The sequence below is a fragment of the Lepisosteus platostomus genome, chromosome 4, assembly GCF_059453375.1.
Source record: "Lepisosteus platostomus isolate fLepPlt1 chromosome 4, fLepPlt1.hap1, whole genome shotgun sequence".
Classification (NCBI taxonomy): Eukaryota; Metazoa; Chordata; class Actinopteri; order Semionotiformes; family Lepisosteidae; genus Lepisosteus; species Lepisosteus platostomus.
In genome coordinates, this window is record NC_142614.1 from 67,577,548 (window position 1) to 67,595,493 (window position 17,946).

Consider the following 17,946-nt stretch of genomic DNA (forward strand, 5'->3'; position numbering starts at 1 on the left):
TACCACAGTGTGGTATCACCCAACAGTGTGTATCCAGTGTGTATATAAAATTACTAAACCAAAAATAATTGTCCCTTTCCTATACAGACCAATTTATACTGTATGTAGGTACAATTTTAACAAGAAATACACAACAGTGAGATTAGTACTATACCACTGGGCTTGTTATAGACTGTTGAATACAAATGTCTACAAATTATGTAATTAAAAACACAATTTTAGATTAATAAAAGCTGCAAGATGATAACAATTAAGTAAGGGCTTTAAAGGTAAGCGTTTTAAATGGCAGCATTTACAAGCTGCAGACCTTGGCACCACCACTAAACATTGAAGATTGACATCACATTTTCTTTTTTAGTTTTTAAACCTTAAGCTGCTAATAACAGGCAAAGGTCTGCTCCTACAGATGCAATATCATGTAAAACATAGGCAAGGTACATAATCAAAGTTTTACAACGAGGTAATGCTTTACCCTCATTACAAAGATAAACTAGAGCCACAGCATGATTTTAATTAAAAAAACAAACTTTTTGGAATAGTCTAAGTTCTGTGATCACGTATACTGTATACATAAGGGGTAGTGAAACAAAAAAATAAAAACTTTTTTAAATCCACCAGAACACAAACTGCAGGTACAGTACTTACAGAAGACATATATGGGAAAGAATCATCTGTTTCAAAAGGGGTGTGAACAATAATGAGGACGAAATCATATTGTTCTGTCAGTTTCCTTCTTTGAGAGATACGCCATGAATTCAAGTAATTTTACAATACCACTCAATTTCCACTTCATTTATTGAACACATAGATATACACGCAACACATTGTAACACAGCCTTTACAGTACAATTCCTGAATAAGAAGCACAGATATCAACATTGTCACGCACAGGTTTTTTGTACAGCACAGAGCATCTTCCACAGCTACAATGGTTTACCATCATACTGGTATTACTGTATTATGCTGAATCTGCTACTAATAATTTGACAATGAAGCTGTTTATGCATCTACATTTACAAGAAGGACAGTTCCAAATACAGGAGTAACTAATCAATAAAACACTAAAAGATCACATGGGAGTGACAATACAAATTTTTACTGCCGTACTGAAAGCGTAGCACTAAGAGTGCAAAAGCACTTGGTCTTTCTGTGATCATCTTCCTCTATTTTAACATCCTCTTAGGATAATGCAGCCGTTGTCATAATCCTTACATTTAACTGCTGGCTAACCTTATATTTAATTGCTGAGACTTGGCAAGAGAGACGAAGAGAGTTAGGAGCAGCAGTAAAAGCTAAAGAATTGACTGGTTCTTCACACAAGGAAAGTGCAGGCTGGATTCCAAACACCACATATGGAATGGCTGAGAAATTCTGTCGATAATAGTGCCATTTTGTCCAAAATATAGCCAATCATGTTTCATACAATGCAATGGGTTTGACAAGCTGTGTTATTTTAGGATGTCATGAGTCTAAGAAAGTCCCTAGTTATGCGTATCATAAAGTTTTGGGGAAATACCATTCACGTGCGAATTACGAGTGAGAGCAACACTATAATATGAAATTGGCTAAATTAAAACCAGGATTTTATATATACAGCCTATTTTATATTTGTTGATCATTAAAACTTAAAAATCTGTAAAAATGGGAAGATTTTCAGCAAAGATCTATCCCTTAACAATGTAAGAACCACCCAAAAAGAATAAGCAAATAAATGCTATTCTGCATCTGTATGTGTAAGACGGGCAGATTGGTGTGCGGATCAAAACTGTCGACAACCCTGTGCTCATATGGAACTGAGGTGGCCATAGAGCTAGCAAAAACTAAAAATGAATTACGGTATCAGTAAGTCACGTGCATCGTTTTTCCAGTTAGCAGCATATGTAGAAAAGAACTTTGTGAAGTTTTTGATCTCTCTTAACCAGGACAGTGGGCTCATAAAGTTTGGAGCAGAAAATATAGAGTCTCAAAGGAAAACCATGTCCTACAAAGGACAATTGGCTCAGGAAGCTGAGAATTTTGTTTGCCGAAATTTACTGAGTGGCCAGGAGCTAAAATGTACAGTATGCTATTACAATCTGGCAAAGAAGAGACACTTTAATTGGTACCCCCACTGCTCAATCTTTATATACTGAAAATCTGCTAGTGCAATCATAAGGGAACAGCCAAATGCACCCTGTTAAAGAGATTGCTTAAGTGCTTGCTTCATTGTCTCCTATTCGCAAATCCGCCTTACAGAACCACATCAATGTTACATGTAAATTGTGGTGATTTTTTAGCAGAAATGAACAGCAGCATTAAGAGCACTCAGAGACAGGATCGGCCAATTAACTCACTATCACGCAGCTCAGTCCCAGCTTTATCCATAGCTGCCTGAAAGATTAAATATAAAGCAAACACCTAAAGATGAGAAAAATCTCATACTTTGTTTCGGCTTCGCTGAAATGGAAATGTCACGCCGAGCAGCAGTGCTGAGGCTAACTGCTCGAAGATTTCCACTATTATCTGTTCACAAGGGGGAGAGCTTTGAATTCTTGGACACCTGGGTCATATTTTTCATCTCAGCAACCTTTGGGGAGTCTTTAAATAACAGGGGCAGATACTGAAAAGTCCTTTCCTGAGCCATACAGCTAGACTACTTACATACTGTATACTACTTTCAGGGCTCCTTTCTCTAACTACAAATTGGCAAACCAATAGGTTGGCTACAGATTCTCTTGTCTAAAAAAATTCTGACATGGAGTCATACTGTATCATAACCTGGACAGGGAAATTCGTAGTGTGCGGCATCTACTTCTTCAAGATTAATTTTCCGTTTTAAGATAATCAAACAAAATCTGCTGTGATATGTAAATATACTCCAGGCCTGTTTTCACCCTGCCAGAGATTCAGCCTGCACAAAACAAAACACATCACTGATTTAACTGCGGCCTACAAATGTGTAAAATAATGACAACATTTTTAGCAGGTGCTTTAGGAGGATATTTTAGGCCTTCCTCAGAACCAGTACCTTTTTAAAAGATCATTTTTGAAAGAGCCTGTAAAGACCATCGATATGCTTGAGTATTTTAAATATTGACCGGTGCAGTGTTATAATTTTTCTATTAATAAATAATGTATCAGTAAAAATACAGAAATTAATGGTTCAAACATTCTATAGAGCACATTGACAACTAAAAGGAAGTTATTTCTTACACAGGCCCAGAACGTGCAAGATATAGAAGAAAGCAGCTTCAGTGTTTGGTCAAATGATCAGTATATATTACAATACTCTTTAAAATACATATATATATGCACTTTGCCTCATCCATCAGCTAAACAGAAATTTCCATTCAGTGCAGTTTTTCTATTCTTACTGTATATTGTCTAATTAAGGTAGGAGAGGCAGGATAACTGGCAATGCAACATTGGCTGGTTTGCTTATTGCAGTACTCATTTTTGTAACCACTGGAAATAGAAAACATTGCATAACGAGAGCTAGATAATTTCACATTCTTTACAACATTTCCTACAATATGATATGAATTTTACACACATAACCTTGAGTTTAATACTTAGTCGTACTGGATCCCGGCGGTGGAATGCCCATGTGTAGTTTTTAAACTGGGATGATCAGTGCTTTGAACGAGTGAAAGAAAAATGCCCCTTGAGAAAAAACTAGTGAGTATAATAGGCTCTTGGCGCCAAGAAACTCGGCTGCAAACGAACTCGGGAGTGTACGAGGCCGGAAGGCCTGGGTCTTGACAAGGTGCGAAGCACAGACTTGAAGAGACAAGCCTCTTTTATTAAACAATATAAGCACTAGGAGGGCAGATCGGAAATGTAAACAACCAGAAGGTGTAAACAGCAGTACGTGGCCTATGTGACTGGGTCTGTGCAGGGGGAGTGGGAGAGGCAGGGAGGTGCTCAGACCATAAAACGGTGCTCTTTGCCATCGTGCGCCATCAGGATGACGTTGCGGTTGGAGGTCCAGATGAGCCGGGCCAGCTTCAGCGCGTTCTGCGACCCGGGAGACGCAGGCTGCACCGGGGGAACCTGGTAGGTTTTGATGCAGCGCAGCTGGGGGGCGGAGTTCAACATGCCGATACTGCCCAGCAAGGAGGTGTTCATCTGTGGGGAAAGGAAACACAGCTCTCACACACCGCTGACTCGTTCCCCTTTCCCGTCTGCTGCTTTTGTCCTTTCACATGCTCTTGCCTCATAGCACGCCCTCGCGCAATGAAGAGCACCGTAATTACTACTGAAAACAGGTCACTTCTTCATACAGGATCATTCCATTCGTAAAAACCACCAGACAGCAGAAATACGTGTGCACCCCTCAGGGTCCTTACAGTGAGAACGTACAGCAGGTGCCATAACGTAAATACGGAGTACATTCAGTAATGTGGCAGTGTTAGTAGAAGATTTTTCTTTCCCTTAATGCAAATTTTGGGTCATGGTACAGACTTCAAACATTTGTTTGCAGACATACTGGTCCAGAGCAATGGGTCTAGTCTCTTCAGTCTGTACCCTTCTGAGATTTTTGTGTTATGCTGTAAAGTGATATTATGTTGTTTTCTCCCCACAAAAAAGTTAACCAATATAAGTTTTTTTTATGTTGCCCTATACTGCAGAATAAAAATTAAGATCAGGGACCACAACCTACAAAACAAATATAAATTTACATACAGTTATAATTTTGAGCTTCTGTGTGATTTTCCACATTTTAAACCTTTAAACCAACCTTTGAAGGAAGCTACTGTATGTATGGAGAATTGGTGGAATGGTTGTACATTCCAAAATAGCCTTACAATGTGGCTAAACTAGAGATGTACTGTACCTAATAGTTCCCTATCAGAAAGACCAATGCACACTTCTACACTAACAGCAACTTCACAGTGAAAAATAAATCTTCCTGTGACTGAAGATTAAGTGGATTTCTATTCTTTCAGGGAGGTCAGAGGTCAGTCGATATGTAAATTGGCTGTGCTCCCCTTGTCATGGCCTGTCAGAGATGCCTCTTCTGATCACTTCACACAGAAGAGGAAAAACAGGCAGGCTGTTAAACGGGGCAGGTCCCCTGCCTTCTGATTTCAGGGCTGACCCGATACTGAAAGCGTGTTGAAATCTAATCACAATAACTGAAGACGTGGTGATATATATTTGCGTGATGAAGACAGCAGAAAACAAAAAGAACACGACTCCTTATAAGATAAGACAGATGAAACAGAAGGACTAAAATCTGGCACTGCCTTAAACTTAGGCACTGCATATAATGTTTATATTTAGTATATATACATAAATTATATATTCTATTAATTCTGAAATAATTACTGGGCAAAAGAGAAAATGCAACAAGGCTTTCTTTTATTGCTTCCATGAAAGGACAGACACTGAGCTGAGCCAACAGTACTGCTCAGATATCTCAGAGCTGGCAAGCGGCAGCCAATTCAGCCTGAGACACCATGCAAGAGAATGGGACCAGCTCAATGAGGAGCAGACTGCCTGAGAATTCATTATCTTTACAGAGGTCCATGAACTGTGGCTCTCACTTACTGTAATGCCATTATAATGAAAAGCAGATACTACAGCAAAGCTGCTTTAGTTGTGAAGCAGTCTCTCCCACTTTGCTGTGTCACAGCTGGTAATATTAAGAGGCCAGGCCTAGTTGCAAATGTCTGGACTGCTAATTTTTGTCAGCAAGCAGAGGAAAATGTGTTGTGTCGTCCTGGCTTGAGCAGGGCACCGAGAGCGCAGCTGCTGTGTTTGAAACCTGTTACCCTGCAGCGGGCGTCTGAGCACAGCGTAGTCAGGGAGTGTAAATCAGAGCATCTCTAGCAGAGAGTGTGCCAGCATAGCTGACATTTTCACCATTTAAATCATCTTGAGTAATAACCCTTTTAAGATGACTAATGCTCCAGATTTTCCTGCATTAAGAGCACAGAGACACAGGGAGGGAGGGGAAAGATCACTCCATCCTGAGGTCACTCCAAAGCAGTTGTGCAACCAAACAGAATACAGTACGTCATGTGTAAGCACACTGTATGCGGTCTGCATTAAACAATCAAATAAATATGATAACTGTGCAACATGCTAGTACATATTGTAATTAAAACTGTGCTCATTGTTTGTTTGTGGTTGAATTGTTTTCTTATGATAAAGGTACTAGCACCCTTTGCATCTAGATGAGATTATAAAGCACTTTGGGTAAAACCATCTGTCAAATGAAAACAAAAATGTAAATGTAAATGTACAATCTGCTAGAAAGGGTCATCAAAGGCAGCCATTGTAGACAATTTTCCTTCTCAATAAAAAACAGCTCGGTGGGAAAATATATCATGCCATTTCTGCAGTCTTGTATCAGGTTTGTCAGGTGCTCAAGTAAAAGGCCAAAAGGCTCATTCTGTCAGGGGAAGACGCACATTAAGGAGTATGTTGTCAGCACAGCCGGGCACATTGACTTTGGTGGATTCTGACCAGAGAGATGTCCATTAGCCTCCATACCAGCTACAATAACCGGAAGTTAAACTGTGCTACTGCTGAATATCGAGGGAAGGGAAAATAGTGTGATGGGGAAAGCTGGGTGGAAATTCTGAAATTATAATTACATTCCGGATCACCTCGGTTTCTGTCAAGTTCAAAGAGCAAGAGACGGATGTAAAGCAATCTTTTACTTCTATTTGTTTTAAAGAGAAGTTAAAAACAAAAGACAAATACAAATAAGCATACATGTTATCAAAAACAGATGAACAAGAAATCATGTCAATATCTAGAACTTGTTTTGCACTCTGACCTCCTCAGCTGTGTGTCCCTAAGGTTTTGTCTTAAAAAGACTATTTTTAAGTTAAAATGGAATACAAATTCTAAATGCTCCTCAATCCGTTACTGCAGTATATCATGCCTACTTCACTGGATTCTGACTAAGGAGCTACTATAGTTGAAATATGCAGCCATACAACCCCATAGCTTTTTGGTTTTCATACTTCAGAGTGAACTCACTGGGTGACTACGATTTCTCTCTGTGGTCGGTGCAAGTAATGCAGAAATCTGCTTTCCCTTGAAAAAAGCTCAGACCTCCTACATTAAATAGAAATAGAATAGAGGTGCCATTTGTTTTTCCTATATCGTTAACCATAAGCAAGAGCGATTTCTGATGTTTAATTCTGAAAAATAAAAATAAAACCGCAGGTGACATTAAACGTTTAGACACAGAGAACCCATCCCACTTTGTTTCTCATTGAAAGTTATCAGTCAACCAGCAGGTAACACGACATGGGCATAGAGTAACTGAGCTGCCATAGGATAATGGCTGTGGTTTTGGAAAGTGCATATTATTACTTGTCATTGCAGAAAATTCATAATTTACCATTACCTGAATACATCTACCTTCATGGCTGGTAACAAGAGTCTACAGAATTACAATGATTAAAATCTTCAACAGGGTGGCGTGGTGGTGCATTGGTTAGCATTGCTAACAGGGTGCTCTGGTTGGCTTGCATGACATGTTGGTAGGTTAACTTGACTTCTAAGAAAATCAGCCCTGGTGTGAGAGTGCATGTGTGTCTGTGTATCCGATCCATGACGACAGGTGTCCCACTCAGGGAGTACCCTGCATTAGAAGCACTGCCTGCTGGGATTGACTCTGGCACCCCTGCAAGTCTGTACTGGATAAAATGGTCACAAGACAGGTGGGTGGCCAATGTACAACAAGTGTTGGAAATAAAATGCAGTACCACCATGGTCACTAAATGACAGACAAGACACACGAAAACATCAAAAACAGACAAAATGAAAGAAAGGAGAAGGGGAAGAAAAAGGAAAGAAAATACGGAGGCAAATAACCTTCAAGGGAAAAAAAATAGTACAACATTGGTTTCTTACCTGCCAGAACGAGATGTGGCTGTCTGTATTGGAATAGGTTGAGAGATACCGTCCGTCAGGGGCAAAAGAGACAGCAGTTATGGGCCCCTTGTGTCCATGAATGGTCTGCAAGAAGCAGATGCAATGGTTTAGATCACGCAAGTGTACATGTTACAATGACACAAGTATAAAAGAGAATATAAACTTTATAAAGTTGCACAAGTGCACATTTGACCCACCTTCATCAGTCGCTGTTAATTTATCCATTACAGAATCCTAACTTCTTTTATTTTGTGAAAGGTATCTGAGTCTGCCTCGGTGACATGGCCAAATAGTTTGTTTCAGATTGTCAATACCCTGTGTGTAAACACAGTCTGCTTCTAGCCCTAAACTGGACCTCTGTATTTCCACTTGTGTCCCTGGACATTACCTCATTGCCAGATCTCAGGTCCTTGGCTCTGATTTTCCCAGTATCTTTCTGGATTATGAATATTTGAAACGTTCAGCTCCAATCTCCTCCAGTCAAGACCTTAGCCTGCCCATCGTTAATACATCTGAAACCTGAAATCACTCTGGTCACTTTCCTTTGAAGTATTTGGAGGTACTGTAAATGCCATTGTTCTGAACAATATTCTCAATGGGGTGTTACTTCTGTATAATTTTAGCTTTACTAAGACTTAAATATGACCTTTTCATTAGAAATACAGACATTGTGTTGGCATTCTTAAGTGCTTCTGTACACTGACATAAATAGCTAAACTCATTAAGATAATATTAAGAACTGCCTGTCTAATACAGATCTTTGTGGTAAACATATATATACCCTGACAGCGCTATGTGTTCACATATTCAACCACACTTATTCGAAATTAGAAAAACACCATTAAAACTGAAGGGAAACCCTGTATGACCCCCGATTTCAGGCATTTGGGCTCCATTTAATAATTATTAAAGTGATCTGCAGCACCTGGGGGTAAAGAAAATGTTATTACAATTAAAGAAGACACACATTAAGGAGGTCTGTTTTTTGTTGGTGTGTTTGTCTAAAGTGCAGGAGGAAACTGAAATGGAGAAATTGGACTGCGACACGCAAGAACCCTGGAACTACAGTAAACCATTAAAACATCACCTTTACCATCACCAGATTTAGCAGACACAAAATAAAGGAGAAATGTGTGTGAAAAGCCAGGAATAGTGGACTTTTCTTACAATAATGGATGCAATAAAATGCAAAAATAATATAACAATAACATCTTTCAGACAACACGCCTTTAAGTAGGCATACATACCAATGTTGCCCTTTAGGATATTGGTATATTTGGTATAGGGTGAAGCACTATAGACAGGACCTCTCCTGAGTGTTTTATTTCCTCATGCAACTTACTAGTATTGAGAAGGAATAAAGTTGTGTGTTGCTGTATTTATCCATCGATTGACTGTCAGTTGTACCACAGACACAGTTCATGTAAATAAAGCTAACTTTATAAAGGGAGGTAGTCATTACTGTGGAAGTAAGCCTTCTTGAAACGTAGGGGTAGGTAACTGCTTACATTAGATGTTGTTACTGGTTTAGTATATCTGGCTTTAGTATATCTTAAAAAACTAAAATGCAAACAATATGTTAAATGTTCTGCAAATGCATTAATAATTAGACAAGTTAAAAATAAATACTACATAGATTTAAGTTCGGAATATTAAAGGTGCACAGTCATTTGCATATGATGTGTTTTGTTTGTGTTACATATAAATGAATGTATTTAGGGAATTGTATATAGTATATTTACAGTACAAAACTTGAAACAGCTTGTATATTAATATTGAAAAAGACACAGGAACAACTTTTAATTATTGTGTTGATTGCAATTGTTAAGAAAGATCTTGAAAGCATATCTACAGCATACAGTATATACAGTATTTTTCTCATTCTGTAATTGGGGCTGAAATTATGTCACTTGTGATTTAAATGACATTCGACAGTAACGGACACCTCTTCCCTCCTATTATTCTGCTAAACTGAGGGTTTACTGTAATACACTGCTCTACTTTTTGTTTAAAAAACACGATTGCAGCTAATGCAAAATATTAAAAGCATTATGCTCTGCTATCTATGTCTGCATAGAAACATTTTTTAAGTGTATGAATACAACAAAGTTAATAACTTATTAGTCAGAGCTAAAAGAATGAAGTGGACACATTTAAGGGTGTTTTCTTAAAGGCCTACAGAGGATAATAATCAGAAGTAAGATTAGCAGAGACCCCTGTTTAGATAAACTGAGCAGCTGGATGCACCCCCTCCCCATAAAGCACTAATCTCCGAAAAATCTCTGCGAGGCAAAGAAATCTGGCTCTTTTTTGATGCCTGGCATAAGCTGCAAGCATGAAGTGACCTTGAGCGGCAGTGTATGAAAATACATTTATCACTAAAACTGCACGCTGGCTGTAAGTCAATATCTGCCTCTCATTTGTAAAGAGCTTCCCTGCTGTGATTCCCTCACTGCGATTCACTTTCACTTCCTGCAGAAGACAACAAGCTAGAAAATAAAACAGCCTCTTCTCCCAGTCCCACTCCGTCATAGTAATTTAGCTAACAGATGTGGCCATCCAACTATTACTATTGATAACAAAGCCCCGCTTGCCCAGAGAGTTTAGTGCCTTTGCATGCCCGCTGGCTTCAGCTGGAGGAGAGAATGGGTTTCAGGAAATCAAGTTTGGACAAAGGGGAGACCTTTCCAGGCACTATAGCGCCTCACTCAAATCACTGTTTTAATCTCCGAGTTGACCAAATCACATCAAGTGAAACACGGGCCAGCTATACTAAGCAGTAATGGCCAATTTCACAACCGGAAGCTTCTATCTTCCAAGTATGTCATGGTCGAAAGAAAACACTGGCTTTAACTCAACAGGGTGTAGTTTCAGTTTTACTACTGTATTGATACCGTGCCTAATTTCGCATTAGGTGTTCCAGTTGATCACCTGTTCATTAGACTGGATAGGCAACCAGTTGAGTTTGTTATGTTTTTCTTGTAAGAAGTTCAACCAATGCAAATAACTACATTATGTATACATGGGCAAATGGGAATATGATAATGTCCATTATTAAATGGCACACATTCACAGTTTTAAGGCAAATCATTAAACAAATAATTAGCTTTTACAAAAACTAAACAGATTTTTTACTGCTAATGGACATATAATATACATTACAAGATATTCCTCAGTGTGGTTGTATAAATAAGTAAATGGAATCTTTTCTCAAGTAGGCAGATACTCAGTCATTATGACAACTCAGAAAGCATAGCGAGAATAGAATTGAGAGTTGTATGATGAAAATCTATTAAAAAAGAAAGGGATCAGCAATAGATAATTACTGAACAGCTCTGCTGTTATATTTCAGGATCATTTGAGGGCTGTTAGGGAATATGGGAGGAAATCAGAAGTTTCCCGTACTTCCAAAGTAGAGAAATGCCAAAAGATCACCAATCGATTGCCAACAGAATTATTTCCTACTGCTTGAGCATAATCAGTGGCTCCTTGACAGTACAACTGAGCACTATCAGAAGGGGTGCAGTTCTGCTTCTACACCGTGCCAGTAAAAAAGTAGGGCACTTCAAACACTAAAACATAAGGGATGGAGAACATATCCAAAAAACAGACAGCAGCCACAGTCAGCATACTGTACACGAACATGTTAACTGTAAGTGTGACTGTACAATGCACACATTCCTGGAAAATACATTTCTCTTTCGTGACACAGGAAAACAAGGTAATTGAAAGACACTGATTTAAATTCAAGACCGCAGACTGGGAGGGAAATCGGCTCCATCTAGTTAGTGATATTTTTGGACTGATCGCCATAAAAAAGACATACAGTAGTATACTACAGACTGCACTTCACTAACAGAGCTATTGACATCATACTGCCTCATCATTGAGACACAAAGCTGTTCCAACACCTCTCCTTCATAATTTGCAGCGCTTAATGCAAGGCATGCCTCTACTTGCTTGAAAATGAACATGCAGAATATCTAAGCAAAGTAATTCTGTTTGACATCCAGCTTTTATTATCTCTTTTCTGCAACCGAACATAGTGCTTAGACTGCATGCTCTGGTCTTATGTGCTTTCAAGAATACAAAAATGCAATTTGCAATCACGGAAAATTACCCAGGCTTTTCCTCCCTGTTGCAGAAAAAAAAAAACACTTGTACACACGCATCTCAGTCATGGTCTAACATAAGCATAAAACAACAGGCTCTGTCCTAAATTAAAGAATTCCTTTAATTCCTAATAGAGTAATTCAGCAGATCGGACTGTTTAAAGACATAAAGTTTAATTAACACTGTAGTCTTGTTTGAGAGGTCAGAAAATACAAACCAGTCCCCATATACAAACCAATCTTTGCCCTCTACCGTGTCTTTCTCACACCTGAAGAAGGCTCCACAGCCAAAACGTTGTGTTTCCTTTCTTTTCAGCATCGAATAAACCTGTTACCTGTTCCTTTGCAGCCTATGCATGCTGACGCAGCTGCCTACTTCAACTACTTCAGTCCAAATACTGTATATTTGTACAGTATATAGAGCAGCATTGTGTATAAGAAATTAAAGTTTTAATGCATCTTTAGGACTTTTCTTTTTAAGCATTTTCACTTACACTGTTTAAAAACTAGATAAAGGTGCTTCCAGTAGAAAAAAAGGTTTTAAAGCAAAGTATTACACACAATCCTATTGAGCAGGCGTGCATTAGACATAATGCCAGGCAAAACTTTGTCATTACAGAACTCATCCTACTTCACATCACCCTTTCACAAACGTCAAAAACTGGTCTAATCCTTTCTGTCTTCCAAAGGTGTGATTACTTCTGTGATGATCAACAGGACCTGCATTGCCATGTGCTGCAAGTCATTAGGAAACCAACACTGACATACATGAAAATGTAATTACCACCATATACTATAAATATATTTTACTTTATCAATATTTTTGCCCCGGGATCAGAGCTCTCTAATTACAAACTGCAGAATTATAAAAAGTAAGAAACATTTCTTCCTTTTTTATGCAACAAGAATCTGTAAATTGACACTTACAGTATGATAAGATATTATATTTTGCTGAAATTGTCTATAAAGAGAATGAAAATAAGCCCAAAAAAGGAAATGGAGGAGAATACTATTCATCCATCATTATAACACTATTTTACTTACTCTCACATTAAACATCAGACTAGACAGTACTAGTCACTAATTTATTTGGCTGATGTTTTTTTTCCAAAGTAATTTACATTTGTTCCCATTTAGTTTTTTACTGGAGCAATCACACTTGGGATTTGAACCCACAACCTTCCAGTTATAAGTCTAGAACCTTAACCACTGTTAATATCTTCCCTGTTGTGAGAGCCAGAGAACCTAACATTTTATTAGAACCCAACAAGCATTAGAAAATGCAAATAAACCCTTATTAGGAATTCAAAACCGAGCAGTAGCAGTGAGATATACTATAGTACATGAAACATATGTTAGCAGTATTCTTTTAAAACACCATCAACAAGGCAACTTCAGAAAGTTACAACGATCTAAACTTAATCCACTTCATTATTTTTTGGGTGTGTGGCCTTTGGGAAAAAAAAAAAACAGTCCAACTGCTTAAGTTCTGAGTAATGAATCTGTGAAGCTACATACAGACACAATTATTTACATCTTCATCAGGCCCCCTGTAATCTGCTCACAGATATCTGCCACTGGCTCCCCAAAGATTTCCCTGTGTTCATCCCAGATCACCCAAGGCCTGCAAGCTTATTATATTCTATAAATAGAGACTCTGTGCTCTGTGTTTCCAATTACTGGTGAGGCTATCCCTATTAGTACTCACTGTATTGAATTACTTCACTTACAGAAGAAGAGGGCTACAGTAAGGGTGTGGGACCAGGGAGCAAAGGATCTGATGCCAAACGAATTCATGACTGAAAGTTTCACCATATTGCACAAGGATAACATTTTTTTAACCTAAACTCCAAATATAAGGTATTCTGCAACTCTTTATTTGGCTTTACGTTGAATCCTGTGTTTGTACAACCGCTCTATTTCACTATAACTGCAGTGCGGCTAGTCATCTCCCCAGTCTTTGCCATCCTTTATTTGGATTCTAACCATATTTGCTTTACTTTTGTTGTGTAAGTAGAGCTAACAAAGGATCCTGCCACAAAAGGAGGCCCTTCAGTCTCTGGTGCTCCCGAGCATGGCAATGAACGATTTCAGTACAAACAGCACTTCAGTTATTGAACTGAAACTGGTCAACATTAATCTGATAAACGAGGGGCTGGCTCTGTCTAGGCGCTGCAATGCAATGGATTGTATTGGCAGACAATTGCACAGCTTTTGGGGAGGGAATTCAGACTCAGATATACCTGTAATATAAACGTGCTAGAGACTGTAGCTCCCAGATACACGACTAATGCTACTGCACGCACACAGTGAACAAAAACTGATTCGCATGGTGAAAGGGCTGGAAAAACAAGTGGGGATTAGTACAGAAATTAGAAGTATGCCCAGAAACCAATGCAGGCATTGCGACATTATTTATATTTGCCTGTGTTTAGTTTCACTTTCCTGCTTTCCCAGCAGGTGCTTAATTAGTCCAATTAAAAGTCATTTAAAGCCATTGTCGGGTATTGTTTTCAGCAGCAGATGGGGGACAGGGGATTACATATTGGTTTACTAGAGCAGATTAATACCAATTGTAATAAATATATCAATAATATTAAATATCAAGTTCAGAAAGATTACAATATTTGACATTGCTATTATATAAGCTGGGGCATTGCTGCTTCGCAACCCTGGGTTCAATAGCACTGGGTTGCTATCAGTGTGGAGTTTGTACAGTATGTTCTCCCTGCTACCACCTACAGTCCAAAGACATGCTGGTCGGTTAATTGGCTTCTGTGAAAACTGGCCCTAGAGTGAGTTTGTGCATACTGTATCTGATTATTTTGTCTGTATGTGCCCTGTGATGATATCCCATCCAAGGTGTACCCTGTCTTGGGGCCTTTGCTTGCCAAGATAGGCTCCAGCTCTACCGGCACTCTGTATTGGAAGAAGCAATTAGAAAACAGATGGATGGTTCATATAAGGTCGAGGGTTCCTGAATGATAATTCACTGGATCAGTGCTATGAACTTAATTGTAAAAATCCCTACTCCAATTTCTTGCGTCAAATATGTTTGATGGGGTTCTCCTATTTAGTTTCATTCACTTTACTGTAGCACTAACAACCACAAATTTTGTAAGCTTGCTACCTCCGAAATTTGACTAATTTCCAAATATGACGTTACTGAATTCCTTAGATCACACTTTTCCGAATTGCTGGAAAAATATTTAACTAATGACACTGACGTTTAGCCAAACAGGAGAATAACCCAGAAGCTATAAATATAAAAACATGCTTTCCACCATTTGCAGTGGCAACATACACTTGATCATCCAATTATTGTTTTTACAAATATTTATTCCATGGGTCTTCGACTGGAGCCCTTTTTTAACACAGGTTACCATAGCTGACATCTTTCTTTCAGTAAATCACCCAGACCATTTCCCATAATGCTTTGGGTGTCCCAGTGGTGCTGAAAGACCTCAAGGTGCACTGCTGTGCTTTTCATATAAACTGTCCTCTGCTTTAGACTCAAGGAAGCTGGGGGTTTGAGTAAGATAGTCCACCAAGACAGAGAAGCTAGCTCCTGCATTCAACACTGCTCGGGACTGAAGGCACTGGGCTCAGGCTTGACATGCTGACAGCTTTCCTTTCAAAATGAATGCCCCGTAGACCTTCAGCTGCGCCTCAGCAGCATTCTGGGATATTGTAAATGATTGCCAGAAGAAAAAAACAGAGTGAAAAAAAAAATCAGTTGCTTCTGGAAAACCTGGAAAAACAGATTTTTCAGGAGCAGATATAACTATAATTAATGAGTATATGGTGTATGTATCCCATCTGTCCATTCAGTTTTATAGTGAGTTTGTATGCAACATTTATCACAGATACACAAATGGTAAATCACGTCTTCCCATTTTACAAACACCCATTAAAGATTTGTGATTTGTGTACACCAACAATGCCTGAAGTATTCTAGAAAAAGAAGTGCCTAAAGTATGCTAACTTTATTTTCCTATTACCAAAACATATAACATCCTACATTTGTTTGCTTCAGCTGAAACAATATACTTATTTTCCATTACAGAATGTATTAATCTATGTTGAAAAATAAAATGATGAAGATAAAGATGAAGTAAGAAAAAGATACAAATGATATATCAATAGCATTTTTAGATAGACTTCATTTAAAACTTCTTTTAAAAGTAAAAAAAATAAACATTCATTCAGACAATGGGTGTAAGGCAAGAGGCTTTACCACAATGCTCTTTTGCTAATTTTTTACACATTTTAAATATGTGTAAGTATTTATTATCAAACGCATAGAACCAGAATGTTTTTTCTTATTTCAGAGACACAAATCCAATAATAAATATACTGTATTGTCCAGGCTTACCTAACAACTAGCCATGAGATAAGTGCAGTAAGAAAGTCCTCACAAATCATCCTTATGATGCAAAAATAGTCATGTCTCTGTTTCTATTATTTTCCTTGCTATTGCTTATTTTATTTTTTCGTTGCTACTGTTATTTTTTTAGGTGTAAAAAAATCACAAATCCTTCTAATAATAATTAATAGAAAAAAAATTATATTACTGAAGGAAAAAGTAGCTTAAAATAGATTTAAAAATCTGAAAGCCATTGACTTAAAAAAACATCTAAATATAGTTCTTGCTGATAGAATGAAACTAAATCTGATTAACGAGTATACTAAACTTTAATACTTAATTGGAAAAAAAAACACATTACCAGAAAAATGACATTCCAAAAACATTTGATAAAATAATAAATATCAGCTTGAGAAAAAGGAGTGGATCCGTCACTCCTCAAAATCGAGTCTGATTCCTTTCTTAGTGACAACATGACAAGCACTTACAGTACACTGGGCCACTTTATCTAGCGAGGAAGGAATGCAGCAATCTAACTGTGCTAAGCATGCACTACGGACAACCAGTTTAGGACTAAGAAAAGGCATACATGGACAGTACAAGGAGGTTGGGGTGGATTAATTCCACACTGAAAAGAAGAGAGAAAACAACGTTTTCCTCAAAGCACGGATTTAACTTTTATTCGTTCCTTTGCATGCAGATGGGACCCTCTAGAAGCATGCATTAGTTTAGCAGGAGAACCTGGCAGAAATAAATTGACTGGTATTGATTGATCAGCGCAGCTCCCAAAAGAAAAGAATATACAGAAATGATGGCTGTGGGTCCTACCAGTCTCCGCTGTTTATCATACTCTGAGCCAGTGGCCATGTCTGTGGTCACAGAGGAGCAGGTATTCTGGGAGCTACTTTTCCATTCATGGCCAACCATCAATTATCTTTATCACATAACAGTATCTCATCTCAGTTCATTATCAAGATGGAGTCTTATTTTAGCTGGACTGCAGCCCTCCTGTATCTGTTTATCAACGCTGGCTGCAGTGCCAGAGAGTGACTGAAAGGCTGTGAAATAATCAATAATAATCATCAAATTGTGGCCGACAGGTTGTGAGGATGGAAGTTTGCTGAAACCTCAACAGTTCTGACGCGGATAAGATTTAACCTTTCCCGCACCCTGTCACTGCTGAGCCTCCTAGGGCCGACCGCTGAACCAAACATCCAGCCAAACCCTTTCAATGGCTCCAGTATGTTATTTACGGGTTGCAGATCACGTGAAAGCAGCCACTTGTGTAAAACCACTGTCCTAAAGTGTATTAGTATGGGGACGGAGCTGATTACTATACTTCAGCATTGATCCTTGTTTATTACTGATGACTGATGACTTCTGTTGCTGTTTCAGGAAGCGCAGGTCTTCGGGCTGTGGGCCATGCAAATACCCATACTGTTGGATACAAAGCCGATAAACTGCTCCGTGCTTTTTTTTTTTGTGAGGTTGGCTAACATTTATTTCTTGAGTGCTTAACGATTCAACTAAAGCGATAAATCTATCACACCTTTGTGAGGAGCATTATTAGCTCGGTCTTGCTGCTGTTCG

General features: G+C 38.5%; 1 protein-coding gene across 4 annotated transcripts in view; it reads right to left on the reverse strand.

Annotated features, from left to right (window-relative positions):
- Window positions 1-777: 777 nt before the first annotated feature.
- The window catches only part of wdr7 (WD repeat domain 7), a 210,150-nt gene continuing 192,981 nt past the window's right edge, over window positions 778-17,946 (reverse strand). For all 4 annotated transcript variants that reach the window (XM_088630381.1, XM_088630380.1, XM_088630379.1 and 1 more), the window contains 2 exons: window positions 7,858-7,962; window positions 778-4,107 (listed from right to left, as the gene is read on the reverse strand). In XM_088630381.1, coding sequence (XP_088486507.1) covers window positions 3,904-4,107; window positions 7,858-7,962 — 309 coding nt within the window. In that variant the 3' untranslated portion in view covers window positions 778-3,903. The remainder of the gene's footprint in view (window positions 4,108-7,857; window positions 7,963-17,946) is intronic.